At 40.6% G+C, this 12,618-nt stretch overlaps 1 protein-coding gene and 1 pseudogene across 7 annotated transcripts in view; one reads left to right on the forward strand and one right to left on the reverse strand.

The window, feature by feature from the left end:
* Positions 1-12,618, forward strand: part of HMGXB3 (HMG-box containing 3) — a 52,929-nt gene that overhangs the window by 14,492 nt on the left and 25,819 nt on the right. For all 6 annotated transcript variants that reach the window (XM_077937335.1, XM_015141225.3, XM_015141226.3 and 3 more), the window contains 4 exons: positions 3,500-3,631; positions 9,516-9,934; positions 11,967-12,142; positions 12,281-12,378. In XM_077937335.1, the coding sequence (XP_077793461.1) occupies positions 3,500-3,631; positions 9,516-9,934; positions 11,967-12,142; positions 12,281-12,378 (825 nt within the window). The remainder of the gene's footprint in view (positions 1-3,499; positions 3,632-9,515; positions 9,935-11,966; positions 12,143-12,280; positions 12,379-12,618) is intronic.
* Positions 6,206-8,406, reverse strand: LOC106998986 (small ribosomal subunit protein uS10 pseudogene; annotated as a pseudogene). The gene is made up of 2 exons (XR_013418228.1): positions 8,386-8,406; positions 6,206-6,972 (listed from the first exon to the last, which is right to left on the reverse strand). The product of XR_013418228.1 is annotated as a small ribosomal subunit protein uS10 pseudogene (transcript).

Consider the following 12,618-nt stretch of genomic DNA (forward strand, 5'->3'; position numbering starts at 1 on the left):
AAAAGCCAAAGGGGCACAAATATGGAGATATAGGAGAATGTATTGCGGCCATCTAATCTGTGAACCAGCAGGACCTCAAAGGTGAGCAGGGCACGACGGCAGTCGTTATCCAGCTGATGTCCATGGTCACGTGTATTCTTCACTGCTCCAGTAGTTCTCATTTGTTCTTTTTCTAGTTTTTTAAGGTAGAAGCTGATGTCATTGATTCAAAACCTTTCTTTTCTTTTCTCTTTTTTTTTTGGTAGATAAGGTTTCACTCTGTTGCCCACACTAGAGTGCAGTGGCACAATCATGGCTCACTGAATCCTTGACTTCCCGGGATTGACCTGCCTGCCCCAGCCTCTCAAGTAGCTGGGACCACAGGTGTACACCAATATACCCAGCTAATTGTTTTAAATTATTTGCAGAGACGGGGGTCTCTCTGTGTTGCCCAGGCTGGTCTTAGAACTTCTGGGCTCAGGCAGTCCTCCTGCCTTAGCCTCCGAAAGTGTTGGAATTACAGGCGTGAGCCACCGTGCCCAGCTCTTTCTTTCTTTTCTAATGTAGGTGCTTGCTGCTATGAATTTCCCTCTAAGTACTGCTTTAGTGGCATTCCACAAATTCTGATATGGTGTGTTTTCATTTTCATTCAATTCAAATACTTTCTAATTTACTTCTTTGACCAATGAGATATTTAGAAGCTATTATTTACTCTCCAAATATTTGGGGATTTTCCAGATATCTTTCTGTTATTGATTTATAGTTTAATACCACTGTGGCCTGACCTTTTTGATTTATATAAACTGAATCCCTTTAAATTTATTGAGGTTTGTCTTACAGCCCAGAATGTGGTCTGTCTTGATAAATGTTATGTACACTTGAAGAGAATGCATAGTCTGCTATTGGGTGGAATGTTCTATACATATCTAATTAGGTCAAATTGATTGATAGTGTTCAGCCCTTTTATATCCTTACTGATTTTGTCTACTTGTTCTATCAGTTATAAGAGAAAGCATCTGGCCAGGCACGGTGATGTGTGCCTGTAATCCTAACACTTTGAGAGACTGAAGCGGAAGGATTGCTTGAGCCCAGGAGTTCAAGACCAGCCTGGACAAGGCAGGGAGACCCCATCTCTACAAAAAACAAAAAATTAGTTGGGTATGGTGGTACACACCTATAGTCCCAGCTACTTGGGGCTGAGGTGGGAGGATTGCTTGGGCCCAGGAGTTGGAGGATACTCCAGCTGTGATCGTACCACTGCACTGTAGCCTAAGCAACAGACTGAGATTCTCCAAAAAAAAAAAAAAAAAAAAGGAGGTGACATCTAACTATCCTTGTAGATTTGTCTATTTCTTACAGTTCTCTTAATTTTTATGTCATTAATTTTGACTCTATTGTGAAGTATGCAAGCATCTAGGATTGTTGTGCCCTCTTGATAAATTGACCCCTTTGTTGTTATGAAATGACCTTTATCTCTAGTAATCTTTGTTCTGAAATCTACTTTGTCTAATGGCTAGCTTTTAAAAATTATTGTTATATCAATAAATTTATTTTTCCATCCTTTTAACTAATTTATATCTTCATAAAGTGTTTTTGTTTTGTTCTGCTTTGTATAGATAGCATATAGTTTGAATATAAAAGCAAGACCCTCTGATGGTCTCTGTCTTTAAAAGAGGTTGTTTATGCCATTAATATTTAATATGATTATTGATATGGTTACATTTAGATCTATTATCTTACTATTTGTCTCATCTATTTTGTTCTGCCTTCTTCTGATGTGATTATTTTTTATGGATCTGTTTTCTTTCTTTTATTGGCTTATTAGCTATTGACTTTGTTTTGGTTATTTTAGTAGTTTCTTTAGGGCTCAAGTACATATTTTTAACTTACCAGTTTATTTTATCTTCAAAAATGTCTGCTGCAGATAAACAATATGTTGCAGATAAGAAAGCTGCAATATTTTAAAATAGGAACAGCCTGTAGCTTTGACTCATGGAGAAACTACTTGTTTCTCCTGAGTCTTTATTCTCCTGGAAATTACTGTTCTTTCATGCTCTAATAAATGTCAGCCAAGCACTTCTAGAAAAGTGTTTTATAATTAATACTTAGGACTGAAACATCATCCTTGAACATTTAGCAGTTTTTTTCCTAAAGTCATTTCTCTAGACTACCGTTAAGGAATATTTCCAAGTTCATGGTAATTTTCTTATAAAACTGACTTATCTTAAATTTTTACTCTGCTTTCTTGAGGTGTTCAGAATGAGAATTATACATTGGCCACAACCTGAGAAAGGATCAGAGATGTTTTATATTCTAGTATTAATAGTCTCTCACAAGCATGTAGAATCTAAATGAATGTTTTCTCATTCCTTATGTCACTTTCTCAGCAAGACACGCCTATGAAATAGGAAAAACAGGTGATTTTACAGAGGAAGAAACTCAGGGCCCAAGAGTTAAGATCCCTTACCACCAGGTCATTCAGTGTATTAGTGGCAAAATTGGAACCCAAATCCTGGTCTTTCTCTCTTTTGGTGCCATACGACTTCACACTCATCCTTGACTTAATACCACTGTCATAATTGCTTTTTCCTTAGGCTTCCTTGCAGAGGTAGCTAATGGTAGTTTAGTGTTCCCCAAGGGAGTTTTTTGCTTTTCGACTGGGCTAGGTAAGCTGGGATTAATAGCTGAGTAAACATTCATATGTGACAGAACAAATCTGACAGAAATGGGTTTTTTTTTCCAGCCTTAATCTAGAAGTGAAGCATGACTAATGAATAAGTCATTTCTATTTGTAGCTGAAATATAATAACCCATTGTAATACATTTTGCTCAAAGGGAGATCGGTGGAGATGATAAGAGCCAGTGGCTATATATATTAATATGCAAATAACTACATTCTGTTGAGTATCAAAGGATAGGGCCTGGCTTGTACCCTGAATTGCCCTTATTTTTTCAGTGACCATGGATCTACTTTTATTCTGAATCCCAGGTCCTTGGTTGTCTGAAGAATGAAGATGAAGCAAATTCTTTGAAGTATTTAGAGCCAGAGGGTGCAGCTGGATGCATAGAAGGAATGTTGGACCAAGAATAGAGAAATCTGGATTCTAGGTCTAGCTCTGCCCTTGATTGATGATATGAAGCAAAGCATTTAAACCTCAGTAGTAATAATACATACTTAATACGATTGCTGAGAGTATTAAATGACATATTGATAAAGTGTTTAGCACTGTGTGGTGCCTAGCTCAATGCATAGCAACTATCACTTTCTTCATTCTTCTGGTACCTAATTGTAACATTGGGCAATTGTCTTTCCCCATTTGAACTTAGTTTCTCCATTTCTAAAAAGTGAATTTGTTGTGTTGTAATACCTTTCCAACACTGACCTTTTATGGTAGGATTATGAATTGGTTATCCTTCCATAAGCTCGTGACCTCCTGGTGTTGGCTGTGGTTATAGTGGTCATCTGAGTCCGAGAGAGGTTGGATTGTTCTGTTGATTCTGATGTACTCTTTATTTACAGACCACTACATATACCCGCCGGGGCCATGGGACATGCACCAGCCCAGGGTGCTCCTTTACATATGTCACCAGGCACAAGCCACCTAAGTGCCCTACCTGTGGTAACTTCCTAGGAGGGAAGTGGATTCCAAAGGTAAGGTACATTGGCTGTTGCTGCTTTGGAAGCCTCACAGAGTAGGCTTTCTGTTTGCCATTAGGAACAGGTGATTTTTAAAAAGTTAACATTTGTTTTTACTGTCTGACTATACAAGTAAATCATTTCCATTATATTTAGTTTGTTTAAAAAACACAAGAAAATAAATTGTTATCCAAACTCATATACCATCCAAAGAAAAGCCATTATTAACATTTTGGTGTACTTCGTTCCAGTCTTTTTTTCTGTGAATAAGTTCTGTATCTGTTTTTTTCTTCTTCTTTCCCTTCTTTTTTTCTTTTTCCAATAGAGATGGGATCTTGCTCTGTTGCTCTGGCCTGAAACTGTCTCCTGTCTTGGCCTCCGAAAGTGCTGGGATTACAGCACTGTGAGCCACTGTTTTCCCTTTTTTTCTTTCTATTTTTTCGTGGATATCTCCAATACTATAATATTTTACTTTTTTAAATTTAACATATCATGCCTTTAAATATTCTTCAGAAATATTGCCTGTTTCATAATTTCCATGAACTACTACACCATGTTTACTTACTTATTTCTGTCATCCCCTTATCTATATATATAGATGTCTATATCTGTGTCTTTAACATTTTTATTTAACACTCATCGCCAGTTAACAGTGTTTCTGTTTATGTCACATTGTGAGTTCCTTAATGACCTTGGTATCCCCCACAGTCTTTGCCCATAGAAGACACTCAAGAAATAAATGAGCATCACAGCTGTGCCCTTTTGAAGTTGTGTTTAACATGCTGTCACCTGTGTATGCTTGGTGCGCACCAGATAAAACATACATACTTGCTACATTTTTTATATGAAACTATACATTTTAAGGGCTAAAATGGATGGAATAGGCAGTAAATTCTCACCTAGTTCAGAGAGGAGAGACATTTATAAGGCCTGGGACAGACAGGGAAGGTTTTATAGAAGAGAGAGAGTCTTGAAGAATCAACAGAATTTGGGTGGGTAGAAAAGGAAAGAGAGGACATTATTTTAGTGAAAATTGCTTAGGTTGGGATTGTGATTATCACATGTTTAACTCAGCATGGTCCAAACTTATATATGTTAGAAAAACCTTATAGCAGCATACCTTAAATTTCTCCAGGGCAATTTTCACATCTCTTTGAGAAGTACTGGGATGGTGACTTTTGCCCTCTGGATGAGTGTTTTCGCTTCTGGCTAAGTTCAGGGTAGCACCAATTCCAGGAGACAGAACAGGATAATTGAGAACACAATTCTGGAGTTAGCTACCTCAGTTCAGACCCCTACTTCCCATGGTTTTTAACTATGTAATCTTGGTCAAGACATTCTATATCTGTTCTGGATTTAAGTTTTGTCTCATCTGTAAATAGAAGTTAGTACCTACTTCATTAGGGATGTTAGCAGGGTCACATAAGATTATCCATATAGACTAAATGGCACAGTTTCTGGTATATATTAGATCTTCAGTGAATGCCCTGCTATCATCATGATAGACATCAATGTAATTATTAGCCCTACTATTGCTCTTCATGTTATCACTTCTAGGGTCAGGAAGGACCTAGTGCTAATATCTCACAGGAGGTTTTGTAAAGCTCTTGTGCCATCTTCTCTGATGTGCTTCTGTGAAGCCATCAGTGTATTCCCACTGTATTCCCCAAAAAGGCAGTTCTCTAGCTGCAGTAGGGAGATTGAATTGGATAGTAGTCAGAATTTTCCTTGGCCTTTCTTGACCAATGCAAAGCAGGTCTCTTAAATGACCATATTTCCTGCACGTGTGCATGAAAGACTGTCAGTGATCGTTATGGGCTTGTCCCTCCTGCAGGCTATTTTTACTTTGGCTTTTTCATCTCTTGTATGTATGGTTTCTTTACACTTTGATTGAAATAACTTTTGTTTTTTTTGAGACAGAGTCTCTTGCTATGTTGCCTAGGCCCATTTCGAATTCCTGGTCTCAAGTGATCCTCCTGCCTCAGCTTCCTGAGTAGCTGGTACTGTACGCATATGACATCATACCATCATACCTGGCTTTAACTGAAATAACTGTTTTTGTTTCTGGTTTTTTTTGAAGATAGAGTCTTGCTGTATTGCCCAGGCTGGATGGCACGATCTCAGCTCACTGAAGCTTCCACCTCTCAGGTTCAAGTGATCCTTATGCCTCATCCTCCCGAGTAGCTGGGATTACAAGCATGTGCCACCACAGCCAGCTAGGTTTTTTTGTATTTTTAGTAAAAATGGGGTTTCACCATGTTGGCCAGGCTGGTGTCGAACTCCTGGCCTCAAGTGATCCACCTGCCTTGGCCTCACAAAGTGCTGGGATTACATGTGTGAGCCACGGTGCCCAGCCTGAAAAACTTTAAAGCCGTGGTTCTCTTACTAAGATCAAGCTGATGGCATGAAAACAATTTTTTTCTTAGCTACCTTCCCCCCATCTTGACTTGCTAAGTCAGAATTTGCCAATGTATTTTGCAAGAATTACCATGTAAAGAGTAGATACTGTGATCTCTAAAGCTTATAGAAACAGAATAAGTGAGAGAAGATAGGTAACATTTTACCATCAATGCACTTAGAATTTTAGAAATAAAATTGACTTTATCAACTACTTCAACTGTTTTGAGTTTCCAGCTGAGGAAAAATAGATTTTAGAAAAGCGACTTACTAAATTCACACAGCTAATTATCCCATTGCCTTTTCCACTAAACCACACTTCTCAGGCATTGCTATGCTGTTTAGCTGCAGAATGTAAGACAAGCTTGTCCAATCCATGGCCCAGGATGGCTTTGAATGAAGCCCAACACAAATGCATAAACTATCTTAAAACATTGAGATTTTTTGTTTTTTAACAACTGGTAATCAATGTATTAAAATAGTTGACTTAAGCATCTGTAGTGGTGACTTCCATCTCAACTCCTGGCTCAGTACTGATGGAAGTAATCTGCTTAATTTCAGAAGGACTGTGCAAGTCAATTAGTTGTTTGTGGATTCTCCTATGGAAACATTCCTGTGTCTTAGAACCTTGACCACAAATTTTTCTTGTAGTGATTCTCAAAGTCTTGGTAGGCATTCGAACTGATCCTTTCACTGAGATTATTTTCCTTTGCTCCTCTGATCAAGTCAGCACACATCTTCTCCAGGGATTTTTTGTTGCAGCTCGTTAGAATGATTTGAATTCGGTGAATTGCCACCTCCAGCTCCATGAGTGTTTTTCCGGTATCTTTAAAAGCCTTGGCTGCAGCGGGCTTCCTGACCGACTTGTTCCTTGGCGAGAGAGAACAGCGGTGAGTCAGGAGCAGGAGCGGGCAGGAGCGGGCGGACCGCAGCTCTGCACCACCTACGACTGTGTCTTCCTCAAAGAGCAAAACATTACGATATTTTTGTGTGTGTGATTATTTTATTTTTATTTTTTTAAACTCATCAGCTATTGTTAGTGTATTTTATGTGTGACTCAAGACAATTCTTCCAATGTGGCCCAGGGAAGCCAAAATTGGACACCCTTGATCTATTAATAAAATTTCTTGAATTCTGATTTTTGAAGCAGCAAGTATAATTTGTCTCTAAAAGCTCCAAGTGTGTTTGTGCCAGGCAGGAAATGACTCGCCTTTTGTTGTATTGTTCTAGAGATCATACTGGCTAAAGTTAGCCCAATAAATATGTGGCATAGTTCTCAATGAATTGAATAAAACAAAAGATAGTATATAAGGCTGTTTAGCTCAAGGCTTCATTCTTAAGGCTTTCCAATGGCAGCAACTGAGGTCTCTCTGAGCCTGCAGCCTGTTTTATTTACCTTAAATTTTGAAAGTAACATCTAATATGAGTAGGCTGAGTTAATGAAATGTGAGATCACCAGGTAGAGTTGTTTTGCTCAGGTTGCTTAAATTACCCAATCTTTCTGCAGTGATTTTTGTCTAAAATAGCCTACTTAGTAGGCAGTGTTTTCTCAAAGATCTTATCTCAAGAAATGAGTTTAGTCTCCTGTTTTTCTGCTAAATTTTCTCTCTCCTGCAGTAAATAAACTCTGTGCACTTGACTTGGAATTTCTCGTCATGTTAACTCACTCTTTTAGAATCTGAGAATGCTTTACCAAAGAGCTCTTAAGAGGTCACCTGTTACTGGCTCTTCTTTTTTTTTTTTCCCAGACAGGGACAGGGTCTTGCTCTGTCATCCAGGCATGAATACAGCTCACTGCAGCCTCAGCCTCCTGGGGTCAAGTGATCCTGCCACCTCAGCCTCTCTAGTAGCTGGGAAAACAGGAACACAGGCTGCATACCACCATGCCTGGCTAATTTTTTTTTTTTTTTTTTTTTTTTGTAGAGATGTGGTCTTGCCATGTTTCCCAAACTGGTCTTGAACTCCTGGGCTCAGGCGATCCTCTTGCCTCAGTTTCCCAAAGACTTAGGATCACAGGCATAAGCCATGGCGCCTGGCTGTTACTGGTTCTGAACTAGAAGTGCAGTGTGCAGATGGCTTTAGAAATGTTGAGGGGTTTGGGGGTAGTAAGCTACTGGGAGATAAATCATATTGAAATGTAATGACATTGGCACAGACACTAAACTTCTGTAATGTGCAGGGAGGTCCTCCACGCTGAATAATTAGGTCACCCAAAATGCTGTCTGGCTCCTGTTGACAAACACTGAGAGCCCAACCCTTTGCTATTTCATAAGGGGGAATGAGGATTCAATTGAAGCTTGCCTTACACCACATAACTAATTAGGAGTGGAGCTAAGCTTGATAGAACCTAGCCTTTATGTTTCCTAGTTTACAGTGCCCTTCACGATGTGCATGGTGGGTAGAAAACCTTTCTGAAACCTATTCCAGAGACAACCACTATTTAAAAACATTTTTTTAAAGTGTGCGGGTGTGTATGTAATACTGTTATTTCCACTGCAGTGCTAATTGGATACAAGCTGAGACACCAAGGGCTTTTTAAAACCAGGTCTAGCTAAAATAGCGGCTGCCATTTTTAGTGAGTTTGAGTATTTATAGCAGATAATAATGCATGAGTTAATTTGATCCAGTGCAAAGTATGTGACATATGTGTAAGTCATTCTTAAGACTCACCTTAAAGAATCTGGAACAAAAAATAGAATTTTTCCCAAAGGAGGTGAGAAAATTTGAATCTGTCCACATGAGGTTGTGGCCACACTGGGATTAACTGAATCTCATAAAAGGACCACCAAGGTGAACAACTTAGGACTTTTAGTTCCTGTATGGCAGTATGTCACCCTCTTTCTAGACACAGAGAAGTAGGCTTTGAATAATGTCAAACTAAATGTAAAACTAAAAAATGCCGACATTTGGTTGATGAAACCTGGAGAGGCTTTTCAATAAGAATTCATTAGAAGATGAATAGCTTTATTCAGATGAAGGCGTTTAATACTATAGTGAAAGGAGCCTGTAGCCAGAAGACTTAGATTCAGGCTAGTTTTACACTTGAGACCTTAAGTTAACTTCTTCGTTTCATGGACCTTAGTTTCCTTATTTGTCGCCCATATGTTATTAAAATGATCAAATGGGCCGGGCGCGGTGGCTCAAGCCTGTAATCCCAGCACTTTGGGAGGCCGAGACGGGCGGATCACGAGGTCAGGAGATCAAGACCATCCTGGCTAACACGGTGAAACCCCGTCTCTACTAAAAAATACAAAAAACTAGCCGGGCGAGGTGGCGGGCGCCTGTAGTCCCACTCGGGAAGCTGAGGCAGGAGAATGGCGTAAACCCGGGAGGCGGAGCTTGCAGTGAGCTGAGATCCGGCCACTGCACTCCAGCTCGGGTGACAGAGCGAGACTCCGTCTCAAAAAAAAAAAAAAAAAAAAAAAGATCAAATGAGAGAATGTTTGTGAATGTCATCAACTGTAAAATGCCTTATGTATACAAGGTATTCTTATTTTTCTAGGAAAAGCCAGCCAAAGTAAAAGTGGAATTGGCTTCTGGTGTCTCTTCCAAAGGCTCTGTGGTGAAAAGAAATCAGCAACCTGTCACCACTGAGCAAAATTCCTCTAAGGAAAATGCCTCCAAACTGACTCTGGAGAATTCGGAAGCTGTAAGCCAGCTCCTGAATGTAGCTCCTCCCAGAGAAGTAGGTGAGGAGAGTGAGTGGGAGGAAGTGATCATCTCCGACGCCCATGTTTTGGTTAAGGAAGCTCCTGGGAACCGTGGTACAGCAGTCACTAAGACACCAGTCGTCAGAAGTGGTGTGCAGCCTGAGGTCACTCTGGGGACAGCTGACAGTGACAGTCCTGGAGCAGACATACCAACACCATCTGAGGGGACAAGCACCTCCAGTCTACTCCCTGCTCCTAAAAAACCTACAGGGTAAGTCAGTGTGTTTGTATAATATAGAGTTGTATTTAAAATAACAGCTTTGGAAATGCCCCATGTTTGTTTTATCCCATGTCCTTACAGCATGCCTTAGAGAGGCAGCAGAGCCCAGGCAGTGGTTCCTGTTTTAGAGATACAGAAACCAAGGCCTAGAGATATATAAAGATTGTCCCTTCCCCTTGGACTCTGCTATCCATGTACTGCTGTCAGATTACTTACACATCTCTTCTTATCAGTCTCCCTAAAGCAGTTTAGAGTCTTGCTGGCACAGGCTCTGGGCAGTATTAAAACTGTGAGTTACCAGTCCTGGATACTGGATTTGGAAAGAGAAGCTTTATTAAAGCATCCTGTAGAAAGAGTTCTGGCCTGATGGTCAGAGAACTCAGTACTGGTTCCAACTGTTTCTGGCTTCTGTTTGACCTTGGGCATTGTCACTTCATGTCTGTTGACCTCAGTTCTCTCCTCTGAAAAATCTTGAGTTGGGTATTAGAAAATCTCTTCCTCACAGGCTGACTGTACAAACTGAAGATTGTGTATAAAACATGCAACCGAGTACCTTGTAAGTTGGAGGAAGTCACTATCTTTTTCTCCCCTTTTCCTCCTTAATTGATTCTGCGTATATCCCTTCCCTGAGGAAGTTGTGTTCTTGTAACTGAAGACCCTTATTTGTATCAGTGGTTCTCAACTGGTAACAGTTGTGCCCACAGTGGACACCAGAAGCCAATTCCACTTTTAACTTTGGCTGGCTTTTCCTGGAAAAATAAGAATGCCTTGTATACCTTGTATACAAATATGTATGTGTGCATGTATATATATTTTTCCTACTTTTTTTTTTTAAACACAAATCATAGCACAACATACTTCTACATCTTATTTTTTATTTTTATGTTTATTTTTATTGTTTGAGACAGGGTCTCGCTTCGTCATTGAGGCTGGAGTGCAGTGGCACGAACACAGCTCCCTGAAGCCTCACCCTCCCGGGCTCAGTCCATCTTCCCATCTCAGCCTCTCGAGTAGCTGGGACTACAGACACGCACTACCACACCTGGCTAATTTTTGTATTTTTTTTGTAGAGATGGGGTTTTGCCATGTTGCGCAGACTGGTCTCGAACTCCTGGGCTCAGGTGATCCACCTGCCTTGGCCTCCCAAATACATCTTGCTTTTTTTTTGGAATGGAATCTCGCTCTGTCGCCCAGGCTGGAGTGCAGTGGTGCCATCTCATTTCACTGCAAGCTCTGCCTCCTGGGTTCACACCATTCTCCTGCCTCAGCCTTCTGAGTAGCTGGGACTACAGGCGCCTGCCACCACGCCCGGCTAATTTTTTGTATTTTTAGTAGAGACAGGGTTTCACCTTGTTAGCCAGGATGGTCTTGATCTCCTGACCTTGTGATCTGCCCACCTCGGCCTCCCAAAGTGCTGGGATTACAGGCGTGAGCTACTGCGCCTGGCCCCATCTTGCTTTTTTTTTAAAAAAATAATGTGGCAATATACTTTGGCGATGGTTTTGTATATTTAAAGGGTGAACCTATGCACTTTAGAACTTTTGTTTAAGACATGTAAATCACTTTAGCAAGTGTTTATTGAGGCCTTCTGCAGTGCAGGCCCTGTGCTCAACATTGGTGCTGCAAAGATGAAGCAAACATGGACTCTGTTCTCTAGGGTCTCTAAGCTGCTGTCATAAGTATGTGCTCTAACTAGAGGTAGATTAAATGTTATAGCTATAATAGCAATTGGCATTACTTGCTATAGACATTGTTTTACACTTCTTTGTCTTTGCAGTGACTCCATAACGTATAGGTAATTACCGTTCCATTTTACATGTTAGAAACTGGAAGTTAACAGAAGAATGAAATTACTTGCCCCGGGCCGCACAGCTATTTAGTGGTTGAATTTGAATTCAATCTGTCTAAAGCTTGATAGCTGAACCCCAATACTATCCTCTAATAAAGCACTATATAGAGATTGCACTTTGGTTTTCTTCCCTTTGTTCCCGAATTTCCAGATTTCTCTTCTTATTCTTTTCAGAGTTGACCTGCTTACCCCTGGGTCCAGAGCTCCAGAGCTTAAAGGCAGAGCACGGGGCAAGCCCTCATTACTGGCTGCAGCAAGACCCATGAGAGCGATTTTGCCAGCCCCGGTTAATGTGGGGCGAGGCAGCAGCATGGGACTGCCCAGGGCCAGGCAGGCCTTTTCCCTGAGTGGTAAGGGCTGGGGCATACCTGGGATGGAGGGGCTGTCTGATGGGAAAGGGACAGGAGTAGGGGGTTGAGAATGGACATGGAGACTTGGGGAGACTCTGAATGCACTGAAGTCACCAGTTTGGCTCGTGTTTCTCTCAGATAAGACTCCTTCTGTGAGGACTTGTGGTCTGAAGCCAAGCACACTGAAGCAGCTGGGCCAGCCCATTCAACAGCCATCTGGCCCTGGTGAGGTGAAGGTAAGACCCATTTTCCGGAGTGGGAGCTGTTTGAGGGTCTGGCTGCTGCCATTTAATGTATCAAAACTATAGGTAAAGGCAGATCCCAATTCTTACACGTTGGCAGACCTCTGGGAGGAGGTTAACATGAATGATTTATCTATTTTTTAAGTAATTTCTTTTTATAAAGTGAATACATGTTTTTAAACCTTTTACTTAGAAATAATTTATAACAGAAAAAAGTCGCAAAAATAAAAATAG

The sequence above is a fragment of the Macaca mulatta genome, chromosome 6 (genome assembly GCF_049350105.2).
Source record: "Macaca mulatta isolate MMU2019108-1 chromosome 6, T2T-MMU8v2.0, whole genome shotgun sequence".
Lineage (NCBI taxonomy): Eukaryota > Metazoa > Chordata > Mammalia > Primates > Cercopithecidae > Macaca > Macaca mulatta.